This window comes from Octopus bimaculoides, chromosome 6 (genome assembly GCF_001194135.2).
Source record: "Octopus bimaculoides isolate UCB-OBI-ISO-001 chromosome 6, ASM119413v2, whole genome shotgun sequence".
In the NCBI taxonomy this organism is placed as follows: Eukaryota; Metazoa; Mollusca; class Cephalopoda; order Octopoda; family Octopodidae; genus Octopus; species Octopus bimaculoides.
This window is the reverse complement of record NC_068986.1, coordinates 62,219,135-62,237,557: the sequence shown is the minus strand read 5'-3', so window position 1 is coordinate 62,237,557 and position 18,423 is coordinate 62,219,135. Positions and strand designations below refer to the sequence as shown.

The window sequence follows — 18,423 nt, the reverse complement described above, 5'->3', positions numbered from 1 at the left end:
ATATTGCAGCTGAGAATAAGATTTTTAAAAATTTACTATATTTTATTAAAGCAAAAATTATAAAAGCATTACTGGGATTTTCCAAAAGTAAGCCCATCCAATTTTAAGCCTATGGGCTTATATTCAGAAACTCTTTTCATATATAGCTCCAGTAATTTTTATTATTTTCAGAAAAAAATTATTTAAGCAAAATTATTTAAGTCTGTATTTTTGGAAAAAGCAGTATTTTAAAAATGAAATAAAATTAAATTAAGTACAGTAGAATTTTAATTTTAAGTACTTTTTAGTTTCCTTTAGAGGTGACAAATTAGGCAAGCTCTACTGTAAAAAATCTTGTTCTGTACTTTTCCAACTTAAGAATGTTAACATGCATGCACCTGCATTTTTCATTGTAATCCACTTTTTTTCCAAGCAATGCAATAAAGCTAATAAATATTCTTTTGTTAAATAATATTTGAATTATTTTTCATTGTTGATGATTGAATTTAAAATAAGGATTTTATGTTGTGTTTTTTTTTTTTCATTTTCACATTTTTTCTTGAATTTTAATAATAAGAAAAAGTTATCTGGACAGGGTTTCATTGCATTAGCTAATATATAAATGATCTTAAAAATGCAAAAGTAGCCAATGTATCCACCTTAAGGCATGAGGAGCCACCTACCTATTTGCTTTTTCTGAACAGTATTACTAGAACCCTACAGGTGTGCCCATTAAAAGGAAGAAACAAACAATAGCAATATTGTATCATTAAATTTTGAAGAATAATATTTTTTTAAATGAAGTTTTCATACATATGCTAAAATTCCATATTATAATCCAATTTTCATAAACCAATTTAAAACTACTATTTCTATAAATAAAATATAATCCACTTATTTAAAATGCAAAAATAGCCAATGCATCCACCATAAGGCAGGAGGAGTGAAATTCATGCAAAATAAAAATAAAGCCTTCAATTCAGCTACTGTTCTTGTCAACTTGCCAGAAAATAAAAATCTGAATCTTGCTACTCTGAAAATCCAATCATACTATCTGAAAGCAAAAACCTTGACAATTTACCCCAAGAAATAATAATCTAAATTCTGCTACTCTTAATATTGAATTAAAGTTTAAAAGCAAACGAAAAACTTATTGAAACTTCAGAAGTTCTTACAACCTTGCTTTGCTTTCGTTTGTTTAATAAAAATTCTTCCTCGCATAATGATTTTGCTTTCATTTTGTGATAGACAGCTATTATGCAGAAAATGCCAGCTTCTAAATCTTGTTTTCTGATTAGGTGAAAATGATTAAACTTTTTTAAAATTGCAACCTTTTTCTGCAATAAATATGTATGAAAAGATTAGCACCACAACATTCGTCTTGGTGAGTTCTATCATATGAGCTAAACAAAAATAAAATCTTTACACAAAAACAAAATATTTAGGTTTTGAATTCATATTTAGGCATTACCACTGTTTTCAGCACATTTGGCCCCAGTAGTTTTTTATTTAAATTTTTTTATGTATATATAATTAGCATCAAGGGATTACTGAAGTTGAAATCTATCAGAAAAGTTAAATCTAAATACAGTTTTCTTTTGAAAGAATAATAATATTTGGAGTCAAAGTCGATTTCAGGTGTTAATCTTTTTTTTCACAGGTTCTTACTTCAGCACTTTTTTTCTACTGAATTTTTTTGCATATAACTAACATGGATAGATTCCTGTCATAAGCTAAAGTAAAATATAGATTTATTTAAAAAAAAAAATATTTGAACTCAGTCAGGCGTTATTCTCCTGTTTGTGACCTCACATATTTGGCTCAACCTTTTCCTATGAACCAGTTATCAAATTTTTTAGCTCAAAATGTAGCTTATGGTATGACCATCATCTCATTTAGTTAAAAAAAAAGTTAATGACAAAGCCTAGAAGTGGTCATGAGTGAGTATATTATTCACACACGGGAGTGTGTGAATGATATTTTTTGAAAAGATTAGCACCACGACACTTATTCTGATGAGTTCTATCATATGAGGTAAACAAATTTTTAGGTTTTGAATTTGATTTTAGGCATTACCACTTTTTGCAGCAATTTTGGGCCCAGTAGTTTTTAATTTTAAAATCATTTTTTGACATAATTGGCATCATTGAATTCCTCTAGTGGAAATCTATCAGAATAGTTAAATTTAAATATAGTTTTCTTTTGAAAGAAGAATAATATTTGGACTCAAAGTCAATTTCAGGCATTACTCTCACATTTTTGACCTCACATATTTTACTGAAACTTTTTTTCTACTAAAGCAATTTTCAGATTTTGTAGCTGAAAATGTAGCTTAGGATGTGACCAATCTAAAAATATAAACATCATATAATTTGGTTACAAATGAATTAGTGACAAAATTTAGAAGTGACTGCGAGTGAGTAAATGGTGACCTTAAAAATATCATTTACACACTACTGTGTGTGAATGATAGGACAGACAGTGAACTAAAAATCACCTTAGACACAAATTGATATTTGGTACATATAACATTTTTGTTTTCTTTTTAAGATTTAATAGGATTATTAAAACTGCATATGAGATACAATCCTGTATGTAACCATGTTTGCACTACTACATATATCAAGGATAATTTCTTTTACTTGAACACAAAGAGAGTGGGACGTGTCACTTTAATCTCTTTATTACAGGTACTTATTTAATCAACATCAGAACTGAAGGCAACACTTTTTGAAACCGGTTCATAGCCCGCAAAATATTCGTTGGGAGATCTCTCAGGTCAAACGCTCTAGAACATTCCAAGCAAACTGTGGTTAGCTCCCCCTTTGCTAGCATAAAAGACTGAACTGCTAAACCACACACAAGAGAGCATTAGAAGCAATATCGCCTACTTAAGAGCAATTTCCAATTGAATCTACCTCTTCTTTAAGACACAACGAGGTTAACATCAGAGAGAGAGAGAGCCAGGCATACGGATTCAATATTCTTTCTTACCAGCAACTCGCTATGGTATTCTATGCCTAGTGCCTATCTGAAAGTAATTTTTGTAGTTTGAATTCCTCCTATTTTCTCACTGTCATCGTGGAACATGGCAAAATGTTCAGAACCTTTAACTTCAATCCCAAATAACTTGATTGTGTACTCACAGTATGAATTCGTTTGTTACGCATCTGAATAAAACTTTGGATACGAAGTTGTTCACGCATGGATACAAGTGTTTGTTGTCACTTATTGCACTAGAGGTATAATACGGTCATTGGATTAATGACCCAGTACAGTCATTAAAGTGTTGACATCTTCATTAGCGACTTCCCTTGCTAAAGTGGTAACCCTGGACAGAAAAAAGGACATACCTGTTGATTATGAGAAAGTTTGTATGCTATCTTTGAGCAGGAATGGTTCTCCCTGAAACAGAAATGGCGCGAAGATGTTTTATGAGAAGAAATGCATAACGTGAGTCAACCCCACCTCAAAGCTGCCCAACATGTGGAATTTCTCCATGAAATATTTCTTTGACCATACAACAATAGCTATTACCTCTGTTCTATGACCATTTTTCTCCACGTGCAATTTTCTCCTAATAGCAACGTTGAACTGTGTTCTTGTGTTCGAGATAGCTGCTAAACAACTGTGTCTTCGAGACACATGAACTTTTTCTGTTGCGAACTCCATATTTCACTGCATGACACATTTTTCCCTCTGTCAGGTACAACTTTGTGTTTTCTTTTATCTTTGTCTACTGATATTTTTTCTCGTTGGAAGACGTTATCTTGTTTGCTCGCGACTATGTGTAGAATTTTCTTCGATGTGTATTTTCTGGTTTTTGGTCAAATCCAGCTTGTCTTTTCCTTCTTCTAAACATGTGTTACGTTTTTTCCTGCCAAAGATGAGTCACATCACTCTGCCCCACTATCATGGCTGTCCTAAGATGTGGTTTGCCCAGCTGGAATGATACTTTGTATCCAATCACATTCAGTCAGCTCAACAGAGATTACACATTGTATTGAGTGGGATTCCTTCACCGTTAGCGCTTACCGTCAAAGACCTAATCACAGACACAACACCAGATGCTTCCTACGACAGTATAAAGGCAGAGGTCCTTCACAGGAATTCTAAATTCTCCTAGAGTCACTTTCGCATGTTCTTGGAGGACGAACATTTGGGGGATAGAACCCCAACAGAATTTTTACACAGAATTCATGAGTTGGCCAACAGCTCAGTAGAAGAAAATTCATTCATGAGGCAGCTATTTTTCTTTCGGCTGCCATCCAATGTTCAGTCCATTTTAGCACCAATGAAAGAGGGTAGCTCACCAGAACAAATAGCTACATCTGCGGAGAAGTTCCTGGAATTCTCTAGGTCTACCTCATCTGCTGACAAGGTAGTAGCTATCACTTTATCTACAGGTACCCAGGATCCTTCATGTGGCAGCACAAGAAGAAACCCTGAAAGCAATTAAGGACTTGGCACAACAGGTTTCACAGCTGTGTTGTGTGCATTCCTCTTTTTCCCAATCGTTTTCTAGGAATCATCTTAGGCATTGTTCTTGCCAGCATGCCATTACTGCATCTAACATGCCATGTTGGTACCATCAATGATTCAGGGATAAGGCAATCAGTGTAGACAGCCTTGTTCTTACTCCCCACAGGGAAACTAGACCAGGAGACCCTGAGCATGTCAGCTGTCCACACGCTTTGTTCTACTCCCCATCATTCATTTTTTGTTAGAGACGTCAACTCCTCTACACTTTTCATGGTCAACACAGGAGCCAGCGTCAGTATTTGGCCCTTATGTTTCACCTTGACTAGGCCTCAACCTTCCAATATTTCTTAGTATGCTGTTAACCACTCTACTATCCGGACAGATATCTTTATCTATAGATTTATCTCTACGTAAAGATTTTAAATGGATTTTTGTCATCGCAGATCTACTTTATCCAATATCGGGTGTGAATTTTCCACACCATTACTCATTATTGGTAGATGTGAGAAGGCAGCAGCTTCTCAACAATACAACCTTCTTATCAACTCCCATGAAGAATTCTACTGTCACTCCTGTAAGTCCTTCCTTCTTCATTGCCACCTCAGGGGACCTGTATCACGCATTGCTTGCTTCTTTTCCAGAGCTTACTGACTTGTCATTTAAACCAGCCGAGCCTGTTCACTCATTGAGACATTTCATCTCCACGATGGGACCTCCTGTTTTTTCCTGTCTGCGGTGGTTGGCACTGGACAAACTTAAGGCAGCTTGGGCTGAATTTGAACATAAGCTCCAGCTTGGACTTATTCAATCATCCATGAGCCCATGGGCGTCTCCTTTACACATGGTAAAAAAAAACACTGCAGACTTTTGACCGGTTGGTGATTTCAGACACCTCAATGCTGTCACTACCCGACAGATATCCTTTATCTCATCTTCAGGATTTTTTATCTGCTTTACATGAATCCATTTGGCTCATTCTAGTTCTTATCCATGTCATTTGGACTGCGCAATGCCGCCAACACTTTCAAGTGGTTTATTGATGAAGTCGTTTGTGGGATGAATTCCGTTTTTGCTTACATGGACAACCTCCTCATAGCCAGTGACACAGTTGAACATCATCATCAACACCTATCTCAGTTGTTCCAGCATCTCTGGTCGTACAATGTCAAGGTCAACCCTGCAAAGTGTGTGTTTGGTACAATTTCATTGGAGTTCCTGGGACATCTTATAGACTCTGAAGGCATTTGGCCTCTGCCGGCAAAGGTGGAAGCAATTCAGCAACTTTCACCCCACACATCATAGAAAAAGTTACATCATTTCCTAGGGTTAATCAATTTCTATCATTGCTTCATTCCTAACTGTGCAGACAAGTTGTTTCCCTTGACTCAGCTTTTGAAAGACAAGAAAAAGAAAGATTCTCCTATTTCTCTTTCTTCCAACACTTTGTGATCTTTTGAATCTGTCAAATCTGATCTTGCTCAAGTTTCCTCACTCGCACATCTTATAGCGAACACAGAACTATCTTTAACTGTTGATGCCTCAAATTGTGCTACTGGTGCAGTATTACAACAGACGATCAACCACCAGACTCAACCATTAGCAGTTTGCTCATGCCAATTAGAACCAACGGTATAACACTTTCGGAGGAGAGCTATTAGCTGTTTATCTTGCTGTGAGACACTTCCACCTCCTCCTTGAAGGTCGGGAGTTCACGATATTCACAGATTATAAACCACTCACATTTGCTCTCCAATCCAAGTCGGAGAATTACTCACCAAGGGCACACAGACACTTGGACTTCATTTCTCAGTTCACCAGTGACATACCCCATATTGCCAGATCTGCCAAAATACCTGCTGATACTTTGTCTAGGCTTCCTCTGTGTTCCCTTTTGTCTCCTGCTACAATTGATCTGGTTGCCATTGCTTCAGACCAGCCTTCCTTGGATTCACTCTACATTTCTTCTGCTCAGGTTTCCTGCTGCAAGTTTGAGTACCTGCCATTTTAGTCCACTGAGGGGAACATTCTCTGCGATGTTTCCACTGGTTCACCCAGCTGCTCCTTCCTGATCGTCATTGCTGCCGTGGTGAAGTTTATCATGGCCCGATTCTTCTGGCCTGATATGTGTCATACAGTCACCGCTTGGGCATGTTCTTGTTTGCAGTGTCAGCACTCCAAGGTGCATAGGTATGTTCGTGCTCCACTGGGGCAGTTCAGTCCACAGGACACTCGCTTCCGACACATCCATATTGATCTTGTTGGTTCCTTCGCGCATCAGTTCTGGTTTCACATACATTTTGACCTGTATTGATCAGTTCACCCAATGGCCTGAGGCCATACCCCTGGTAGATATTACTGCCGAGTCTGTGGCTCAAGCTCTCATCGCCAGTTGGATTGCTCGCTTTGGTACCCCCTCTAGGATCACCACTGACCATGGACACCAATTTAAAGCCTCCCTTTTCCATGAACTGTCACGGCTGCTGGGTGTACAACGCATTCATACAACTAGTTACCACCCAGCCTCAAATGGAATAATGGAAAGATTGCAAAGGCAGTTAAAGGCTCCACCTTGTGCGACTCCAAATCCACAATGATACACTGAACTTCTTCCCATCGTTCTCCTAGGTTGCTAGTCTGCTGTTAAGGCAGATTTGGGCTACTCCTCAGCTGAACTCCTGTATGGTACCACTTTGGCACTTCCTGGTCAAATGTTAGCACCAGTCAACTCACTGCATCTGGAACCTGCATCATACATCACCAGACTTCATTCTTACTTCTCAGATCTGCCACCCATGGCACCTCGTGATCAGTCTATTTCTTCTGCTGTTCCAGCAGATATCTCTACATGAACATCTTTTTGCGGAATGATGCTGTGTAAGACCCCTTACACCATCCTACTCAGGCCCTATCTGTGTGCTTTCACACACACCAAAACTTTTCACCGTGGACATTAATGGTTGGAAAGAGACTGTATCTATTGACAGAGTAAAGAAGGCTTTCCCTGAAAGTCTTATTCCATTACATGACACACCTGTCACACTCACTCCACCAACAACTTCACATCAGCCTCAAACATCTTTACATGCTTCCAAGCAACATTCGCAAACACCACATTCCACTCCATCTTATGTCACTCTAAGTGGTAGAACAGTAACTTGGCCACATAAACTGTCCAAAACTATCTATATTTAATCACCTTTTCGTATTAACATAAACTATGCTTATTGATACACCAACTGTTTTGAACAAACTGTACAATTTAACAAACTGTTTTGCTGCATTTTGTCTTTGCACATTTTATTACATGTATTTTGTATGCTATGTGTTTGTTTTTACATGTTTCTAGTCTTTTATTCACATAATCTTGTATTTGCATGCATTGTTTAGATTTTGCCATTTTCCATGATTTCTCCCTTTTCCAGGCTCTTTCTGTTTCATTGCCAACAGTTTAACTCTTTGACCGTTCAACATTTTCATTCCTTTCAGTCTGGGGAGTTGGAAATCAACTACAGTTATCTCTCAGGTCAAACGCTCTAGAACATTCCAAGCAAACTGTGGTTAGCTCCCCCTTTGCCAGCATACAAGACTTAACTGCTAAACCACACACAAGAGAGCATTAGAAGCAATATCGCCTACTTAAGAGCAATTTCCAATTGAATCTACCTCTTCTTTAAGACACGACGAGGTTAACATCAGAGAGAGAGAGAGCCAGGCATACGGATTCAATATTCTTTCTTACCAGCAACTCGCTATGGTATTCTATGCCTAGTGCCTATCTGAAAGTAATTTTTGTAGTTTGAATTCCTCCTATTTTCTCACTGTCATCGTGGAGCATGGCAAAATGTTCAGAACCTTTAACTTCAATCCCAAATAACTTGATTGTGTACTCACAGTATGAATTCGTTTGTTACGCATCTGAATAAAACTTTGGATACGAAGTTGTTCACGCACGGATACAAGTGTTTGTTGTCACTTATTGCACTAGAGGTATAATATGGTCATTGGATTAATGACCCGGTACAGTCATTAAAGAGTTGACATCTTCATCAGCAACTTCCTTCGCTAAAGAAGAATTAAAAGCAAACTTGACACAGTTACGGTTTTAAATTCTGAACAGGTAGATCTGAATAAAACATACTACAGGGCATCTTTTTATGTTATTTCATTAACAATTAAAAATCAGATAATTGTGGGTCGCACCTTCGACGAACTTTCTTATTTAATGCCTTAAATATATACCTACTTGACGTACGCCATGTATTCCCACGCTCCATTTCGTTCAAATGTAAACATTTTAAGTGCCATTCAATTTTAGGTTAACCATAGATAAATCTAATTTAACAGCAATAATATTTTTTCGAATGAAGTGATAAATGTCGTAGGGGGCAGGATCTCTCAGACTCGACTACACTTTACCTGATTTCGATTACTAGTTAGCATTTCACTTATAACCTAGACTCTTAGCAAAACATGGACATCGCAATATCCCACAAACTCTTTGCATTAGTTGAACGTCTTGTATGTACAAAAGGCGTACTTACAGTGTTGGGAGGTACAAAATAATTGTTACAATTTGCAAAAAATCAGTGAAAAGGAATGTAGTTTTACAAAAGGAAAACAAAAAAAAGAAAGAAAAGACATCAATGCAGCACCAAGTGCCTCAATTGGTCGTACACCACAAGGTGTATGTATCTAAGAATATTATTTCAACAAAATAGTGAGAATTTGTTTTTGCAATTTAAGCTGGAAAATGTTTATTTTTCAAGTTCATGAAAACAAATTTAATTGCATTTCATTTTAAACTGTCTTTATGAATAATTTTCACAACAAACTTTATAATTGAATAGAAGAATGACAGCTGAAGTCGACAATTCTAATAGTCATTAATTCCAGAACATAATTTTAATTGATGCGTCTAAATTATGGAACTTATTTTAATCTGACATTCATATAACTATTCGAAAATGTCATCCGGAGAAATGACAAGATTTCCATTTTCACAAAACAAAAACACTTCCACCAAATGAATTTTCTTCAACTCCACTCGAAATGTGTAAAATAAAGTTAAACAACCGAATACATGTCTATTTAAAAAGTTTCAAATATTAAATTTATCAGTTGAAATGCGTATCAATTATATCTAACTCGCATCTATTAAATTATTTCAATTTACTCATTAAATAAGATTTGATACGTGTGTTTATGTTTAATAAACGTATCAAATATATTAGAGGAATGCATTTCATGAAATTACATCAGAAATATATGTACTTCCAAAAAATTCACGAATAATTTCACTGTCCTAAGACGGAAAGAACTAAATATCAAACAAACGACAAAATAGTACAGTTAATTTCATAAATATTTTAAGACTGATTTCAACTTTCATCATGAAATTTTTATTCTTAACTTTATCAAACTAGACAGGCGACAAAACAAAAAAGAAAAGACTACATATTTTGTATTAAAAATGTGTTCTAATTTTAACATTTAATTAGCACGAGAAATATTTTTTAAATTTATAGTAAAACTGAAAAGAAATAACTCACTCGAACCCGGGCTGGCTGTGTATATGATGAATCCTGTGAACAGAACGGCAACAAAGTGTGCAACCATAAGGAATATAGAAGCAATCACCAAAGGTGAAGACTCCGATGACTCCGTTCCGTTGTTGGCTGCCGTAGTGTTTGTTTTGTGATTTGTAATAAAGATTCGAATGGGAGGGGTTAAAATATTGCAAATCTAGCAATTTTGCATGACGAAGTAGAAATCTGAAAACCGGCTGGTATTAAAGGGCAATTATCGAAACAGAAATATATTAATATTCTTGTCGGTTAAATCTTTTCAAATTTATTATTGAAAATAAACTTTCTAAGAATGTTACCAGTGTATTTTTTTAAAGGTTGGTTTTTATTTTTCTGGATGTGGGAAGGACGCGATAATCTGTTTAATAACCCCTTGATATATTTTTATTTATTAAACAATTTAACTTTTTTAATAGCAACATGTTTGTTTTAAGTTTAATAACGAAGTTGTTAGTAGCTTGGAATGTCCTACAAATAAAATAATAATTACACTTCTATAAAGACGTTACAAATTGGTTGTGCCATAAAAAATCTCAGTAAGAACGATTATTACTGATTTATTATATTTCAATGCCAGTCGTCATCATTATTATTATCTCAGTCATTATTTCGAGATTTAAAACAAAACACAGAAGATAAAATTATTAAATAGTGGCTTTTTACGGTTCACATAAGTTATCTCCCTTCTAAGTATCTTTTTAAAGCACTGAGTTTTCCTCCAGAACCCAGGATATTGAAAGGTCTTTCAGCTTAACATATTCGCGGACCTCCAGTACTACTTTGCGGATCACAGTTTGGGAACCACTGATCTGGAATAACGATCTATAACACTTATAGCATGAAAATGCTTTACGTAATTAAATAAGTAAATGTTGGATAACTTTTATAAATTTCTTCTAAAAACAAAACTCGCCTAAATTTTCAAACGAAATATAATTGTAACTGAAATCCAAATTAGTTTTTCTATATGTGGAGAAAAAAATGTAGTTAAGTAAAAGTAAGAGAATTCTTAGAAAAAGCCAAATATACTGAGTAGTGAAAGGGCAATTAATATAACTTTCACTTGAAATACCAGAAATATTGTAATAGCCACTAAAAGAAAACTTATATGCTTAATATGCTCTTCCACAAATTCACTGACTCGAATAAATAAATCCATTAATAAGAAAATATACACAATACATGCATGCATATATACACCTACGTACAGGTATACACGGAGATATCCATGTGTAGCCGAGCAAGAAGTATTGAGATAATTACAAAGCTTAAAGTAGGTAATTGTTCAGTTTAGGGATATTAAAAAAGTAAATAAAAATTAAAGGGGAGATAACTAGTAAAGGGACAGATAAGTCAACATAAATATTGGATATTATTTACTTTGGAATTGATCAGAATGGCACATGGAAGACCAGCCGGACCGCAATTCATTGTTCCTAAAATTGAAATTGTCAACCATGAATCAATCTTGGAATATCACGCAATTAGCTGAATCACAAGACAAGATTCTTCAGTGGTTGACACGGCGGCGACTAATTTACGCACGTGCGAAAATTGTAATTCGCCATGCTGCCTTACTACAATATTAGTTGTTTAACAGTAAGTTGACTTATTTATGTCCCTTTACTAGTTACCTCCCGCTTGATTTTTATTTACTTTTTTAATGTCCCTAAACTGAACAATTATCCTGAAGGTATTACGGAAAATATGAATATCGAGAATACAATTTTTTTTTAATTATGATTCACTTACCAACAAACAGATCTAAAATAGTCTCTTCCTTTTTTTAAGTGTAGAGGACGGGATAAAAAGAGGAAAAATACGACTTTTTATTTTACTTTGTCTTTTATATTTTAAATTTCCTTTTTATGTGTATCATTTCGATTTCTCTTTGTAGTGTGATCCAATAGCTGAGCCTTTGTCTCATCAATTTCCATTGCTGGTCCAGTGAGTGTCACTAATAGCCAAAATATTATCTAAAACACATTTATCAAGCTTGCGAGTGGTCAAGCTCCAAATTTCCAATGAATTCAGTGGGGAGAAAACTCTACTAAATTGAGTAGGGGTTTTTTTTTCATACTTCCGCCTTTTAGTTTTGACTTCACGTCAAATTTTGTATGTTTGAGCTTTAAAATGTTTTGTTAAATAATTCCCAAATTTATTTGTTTTTAAAATTTAAGTTAGAGTTTTTAAAGTGGCAGTAGATCACTGCCTTTGTTATTTTCCTTTTTCTTTTAAAGAAGTATTATACATGGATATTGGCCTGGGAACGAAATCTTTTTACAAACAAAGCTGGTTTTTCTTTTCAATCTTAATATCAAACACAGACATAATATTTTTTTTTTATTATACATGGAAAAGTAATGCTTCAAATCACTCCAAAATTTTTCAGTACTCACTTGTTTTGGTGATGATGTTTTCCCCTCTTAGCCCAGCATTTTTTTATTGCCACTGCTGGGGACGTTTTTCATTCTCTCTTAGCGTCTTTTCCGGAGCTGGTGGACATCACTTTCAAACCGGCGAAGCCCGTGCATTCCACCCTCCATTACATCAAGACGACTGGACCACCCGTTTTTTCGCGCCTCATTCCCCCCTCCACCAGCCCATGGGCATCTCCTCTTCATTTGGCCCGTAAAGGGGACACGGATTTTCGCCCGGTGGGGGACTATCGGCGACTTAATGCCGTGACGATAGCAGATCGCTATCCCATTAGGAACCTACAGGATTTCTCAGCCTCAGTTGGTGTTGAAAGAAAACACGTGAGTGGGAGAAATACGCTCGTGTCATAGTAGTTGATGGTTCAGTTTCCAGGCTGTATGGTATTTTTTCTCTGGGGTAAGAAAACCGTTGCAGTTGTTCCATTTCCTCGTCTCTTGTGTTGTTTTTTTTTCGTCGTCTCTTCATTTTTGACGAGTTGTTTGAGAGATAATTTCGTGTTCGTACTAGGGGTCACCAGTTATAAGAACTGGATGAGATATGATGGCTCGGCCATCTCTCCCCAGTTCTTATATTAATTATTAAAATTCAGAAATACAACAACACGAGGGATAACGGTAACAACAGATCAATAGTTTATTCTAGGTTGGTGTAGAGCCGTTTCGTTTCTGGGTGAATAGGCATGCCGCTAGAATACCAAAGAAGCTTCGACCACATGTCGGGGTCGAGTTGTGAGAGCCTGGAAGAACGTCCTGTCACGACGGCTGCTGGATGGATAAGAGGTCGAACGCTATTTCTTTCTCTCCACCTGTTGCATTGCGCATGCGTGCTCAGGTACTTCCGCTGACGGCAAGTCCCTTGCACATGCGCAATGGCACTTCCCAAGATGGTGGCCAATGGCGGCCACATGCGCCACTACAATGTCTAAATCCCTTTTCATTGCACAAGATTTTATGTACATGCATTAGAGCACAGTGTGTCAGACAATGTTGCAGCATAATTTTGAGCCCAGCTCAATGTTTTGGCAACAAAAAAACATCCAGAATAACCTTAGTTAATGTCTCTGAAGTGTAGTCAGGAGAAAATCTTGGACATCCTAATTTTCAAAAACATAACAATAACTGATTTGTGTTCCATTCCAGAACAATCACAGATAATACCAATAAACATGGAATCTTCAACCTTTCATTCTGATCTCATGTAGAGTGTTATGAGCATATGCCTCTAAGACTTCCTTTTGTATGGTATCAGATAGGAAATTAACACGTCGTTTAGGCCACTAACTTATTTCTGCACCACATTCTTTGGCAAGTTCTTTTATGAGATTTACAAAGTTTCCTGTGACACATGTTAACTTTCTCTACAAAGATGGAACTAGAAACTTCTTTTATCTTTTACTAAGGATATTCCTTGAACCTTTAACAATGGAACTGTGAACTGCTCTTATCTTTTACTTAGGATTTCCTTAATTCTCTGATCACTATTATCTTTCACTAAGCGTGTTCTTTAATTCTTGAATGAACTGGTAACTACTAATATTCTTTATTAAAGATATTCCTTAATTCTTTCTCTCCAAAGACAGAATAGTTGGCTTACATGGAAAGCTTTGCCCAATGACATATGATCCACATGCTCAGCTATTCTAGAAACAACTGTAAGAAATTTTATGTTTTATTTCTTAATCATTTATTTACTATTTAACTATTCTGCAATTACGTCTGGATTATAAATTATATGCTCTAAAGTGATACCACATATTTTACTTGTTCACCTCACTTTCTAATATTAGGTTGTTTCACATGATATGTCGCATATTTATTACTTGTTATTTCAGTCATTCAAAAACTCAATTATGTATACCTTGCATTTAATCTTGATTTTTTTTTTCTATACAAGATTCATACCCACAGACCTTAAGAAAATGATAACAACCAAACTATGTTGAGTGATTTTCTTGTATGAGTTCAAACTGGGTCACTCTGCCACAAAAGCTCTACAGAATATCAAGCGGGCCTTTGGTAATGCCTTTGTTGACATCAGAACTGTTCAGAGATGGTTCCAAAGCTCTTGTTCAGGAGATGATAGCCTTGAAAATAAACCAAGGGGTAGGCCAAAATCAGTTATTTGGCATGATGGATTAAATGCTTTGGTTGAACAAAATCCAAGAACGAAGGTTCGAAAACTTTCATCAGAACTCCAAACATCTCACACAACTGTTTTTGGACATCTGTAAAAAATTGGAAAAGTCAAGAAAACAGATTTGTTCCACGTCAACTGAATGAGATTCAAAAAAACATGCTTTGAAGTGTGCTCCTTATTGCTTTCTTGACTGTAAAAAGACCATTTTTGCATCAAATCATTACTTGTGACAACAGCAGGAGAAAAGGACAGTGATTAGATGCAGGAGAGTCACATAAATGCTACCCAAACCTACCATTGTACCCTAAAAAAATGTTAGTGGTCACTGTATGGTGTTCTGTGAAGTGAGTTATTCATTATTCATTTTTGTAACAAGGAAGAAAGGTAACAGCAACATCGTATTGCCAGGAAATTCATTGTATGCATGAGAATTTGAAAAAGAAACAACCCAGACTAGTGAATAGAGATGGCCTAATTTTGCTCCACAACAATGCACATCCTCACACTCCTCAAGCTATGGTTCAAAAGTTGCAAAGCCTGAATTATGAGATTTTGCAACATCCTCCCTATTCCCCTGATATCTCTCCTACTGATCATCACTTCAATAAAACATTCTTAAATAGAGAAGAGGTAATTGAAGCTTTTGGACAGTTTATCACAGCAAGAGATGAATTTTTTTTTTAAAGATGGAATATATGACAAAGAGAAACATTGGGTAAACGTCATAAATGAACATGGTTCATACCTTGATTAAATAAATCATTTCTCTAACACTTCTGAAATATTTTATTGTAACCTTTCAAATACGACATTTCATGCGAAACAACCTAATATATATCAACCAGCTCAATGATGAACCACTTATAGCCATCTTTGATAGGCTGCTTCAACAACACCGTTTCAGATGCTGTTCAAGCTAGAATTTTAGTGGTAAACCAACCTAAGCACTTATAGTACATTATTACATTGTCATTAGATGCAGTTTTTTTAAAAATATGTGTGTGTGTGTGTGTACACATGCACATACGGCAGGCTTCATTTCCATCTACCAAATTCACTGACAAAGCTTTGGTCGACCCAAGGCTATAAGTAGAAGAAACTTGCCTAATGTGCCACCCAGCGGGACTGAACCTGGATCCATGTAGTTGGAAGGCTTCGGTCGTAGGCCTGCAGCCATGGTGAAGCACCACTTTAATTTATTTTTTCTCAGCTTTGTTGTTACTTTATGACTGGAAGTTAGTCTATGATTGAGTTGGGAGCAGCTGATCTCCCCTGAGTGCATCCTTGAATTGCTAACTGGTTCGGTATTATTGTTAGGAGTTAATCAGTGTTTTTTTTATTAATGTTTCAGTAGAAATTCCTTTTATATTTCTGATTACTTTAGGCAGGCAGTTGAACAGTTGAGGACCTCTTAATAGATTGGTACAATAAAGTGTTTTTGCTTGTGATTTGGAATCTAACAGTTCATGCATTAAAATTCTCTCTAATGCTGAATTTTGGAACATGATTTTCCATACATATCTGATAGCATATCTCTCTCTCTTCAGCATTCAAGATAGTAGAGGCGCAATGCTTTCAAATATTCCCAGTAGTTAAGGCTTTTAACCAAAGATATTTTACTGGTAAACATTCATTGTAACCCTTAAATTTCTTCTATGAGACTGGATGAATTAGGAGACCAAAGTTGTGACCAGTAATCTAACCTGTTCAGAACTCCAGTTTTCCATAGAGTTAGGCTAGCTACAGGTTCTCTTGTCACAAAGGTTTGCAGAATCCATCCTATGAGTCGTCTGCATTTAAATATCAGTTTGGTGATGTGCCTGATGAAAGCTGCATCATTTGACATGATTACTCCTAAATCCAGTATGTCATTAGCGCTCTGAATCATTCTGGCATCAAATTTTGTGATTTGTGTGTACTCCCTCTGTAACAAACAACCTGAAATTTTGATGTATTAGATTTCATATTGTTTTAATCCCCCTATTGATGAAGGAGGTTTAGCTCATTTTGGAGCGTGACAGTATCTTCTGGAGTTTGGATAGCCATGGATGTCTTTGCATCATCGGTGTAACTCGTTATTTTGGATGAGTGCACATGTGATAGGTTGATAATAAATAATTATAGTCTAAGAACCGTTCCCTGAGGCATACCACTTATTACAGGTGACTTCACAGAGAGAAAACCATTTCCAGCAACAGATTGGCTCCTACCATGTAAGAAGTCAAAGAGCCATTCTCTGAGTTTTCCTGAGATACCAAGATTCCTTAACTTATGACAGATGATTCTATGAACAATCTTGTTGAACACCTTAACAAAATCAATGTATATATAGTTAATGTCCTTTCCTCTCAAGCACATTATTAAGAATAGTGTTACAGTACTGTAATAGTTGTGAAAGGCAACTTTGTCCAGTTCAAAAATCATGCTGTATATCATCTACAAGGTTGTTTTACACAAGGCATGTACTAATGCTATTTCAGACAATGCGTTTGATAATTTTAAATGCGTGAGATGTGAGAGAAACGGGTTTGTAATTTTTAGCTTCAGCCCTGCTACCTTCCTTTGTGTAGAGGTATTACTATTGTGCCTTTTGATAGTTCTGGGAATTCCCTGGTATCTAGCAATTTTTGAAATAGCATCTTTAATGGTTTCATGAGGCTCTTTTTGCACATTTTTAGCAGTATGGCTGGGAAACCATCTGATCCAGATGCTGAGCTTGAATCTAAGTCATTAGCTGTAAGTTGAGTTCTGGGGATTAAAGAATTCATTTGGCTCATATATTATTTTGTTAACTATAGGTTGGGAAGATGCACTGTTGACTCAAGAATGTGTATATTTGTGATGAATCTTTAGTATCAGGTCATTAACAATAAAATGTCCGATTTTCTTATGCACTAAGTTTGACAATCGTTAACTCTAATGTTTTATCCTGACAATTCTTTGTTTTACAACATTGAAGAGCTACATCACTTTCGAAATGCAATTGATGGTGTCTTATGATATTGTAAGTTTTCTCTTGTAAATAAATTTTTGTGAACCCATGGATAGATAAAAAATTCATGTGGTTTATAAATATGAGTTCCATATGGAACTAATACATCCCAGACAGCTCAAAACATCAATGAGGTGCTTGTTGAAGATGTGGCGAATGAGCGCATTGTATGTCGATGGTTTGAAAAGTTCCGGTCTGGTGACTTTACTTTTGAAAATCAGCCCCGTGGATAATGATGGAGCTGGAAACTGTAGTGGAAGCGGATACATCTCAAACTATGTATGAGCCAGCAACAAGGTTTGATGTTTCAATTCCAACTGTATTGGACCATCTGAAACAAATCGGCAAGGTAAAGAACCTGGATAAGTGAGTAAAACATGAACTGAATGAGCATGAAATGACACATCATCTTGAAACTTGCTGTTCTTTGCTGTGAACCATTTTTGCATTGTGTTGTTAAGTGTGATGAAAAATGGATTTTTTTCAACAATAGCAAGCGTTCTGCACAGAGGTTGGATAGAGATAAAGTGCCAAAACACAAACCAAAAAAGAATATTCACCAAAAAAAGCTAATGGTGTCTGCTTGATGGTCCAGTGCTGGTATCAACCACAACAGCTTCATGAGACCTGGTTAAGTCAATTACAGCAGATGTATACATCAACCAATTGGATGAAATGATGAGTGAACTTGCAATTAAACAACCGAAATTGGTCAATAGAGACAGGCTAATTCTCGTGCAAGACCACATGCTGCACAAAGAATGTTACTCGAGTTACAGGAACTGAACTTGGAAAGTACTCTGTCGTCCA

At 36.1% G+C, this 18,423-nt stretch overlaps 1 protein-coding gene and 2 long non-coding RNA genes across 10 annotated transcripts in view; 2 read left to right on the top strand and 1 right to left on the bottom strand.

The window, feature by feature from the left end:
- LOC106868712 (transmembrane reductase CYB561D2) overlaps nt 1-11,519 on the bottom strand; it is a 33,930-nt gene extending 22,411 nt beyond the window's left edge. For 2 of the 8 annotated variants that reach the window (XM_052968779.1, XM_052968781.1), the window contains exon 1: nt 3,126-3,284. Coding sequence is in view for 2 of the 8 variants with exons in the window: in XM_052968776.1 (XP_052824736.1) it covers nt 11,427-11,505 (79 nt within the window). In the remaining 6 variants the exon portion in view is untranslated. Of the gene's footprint in view, nt 1-3,125; nt 3,285-3,332; nt 3,385-8,352; nt 8,524-10,010; nt 10,912-11,426 lie in introns of those variants that run through there. The other 6 variants (XM_052968780.1, XM_052968782.1, XM_052968776.1 and 3 more) reach the window with 6 other exon arrangements.
- Nucleotides 8,483-10,231, top strand: LOC128248145 (uncharacterized). Its single transcript, XR_008264430.1, has 2 exons — nt 8,483-8,578; nt 9,987-10,231. It is a non-coding gene; the product is annotated as an uncharacterized LOC128248145 (long non-coding RNA).
- A 46-nt stretch (nt 11,520-11,565) lies between the features above and the next one.
- Nucleotides 11,566-15,895, top strand: LOC128248146 (uncharacterized). Its single transcript, XR_008264431.1, has 3 exons — nt 11,566-11,645; nt 11,944-14,136; nt 14,379-15,895. It is a non-coding gene; the product is annotated as an uncharacterized LOC128248146 (long non-coding RNA).
- The last annotated feature ends 2,528 nt before the right edge of the window (nt 15,896-18,423 follow it).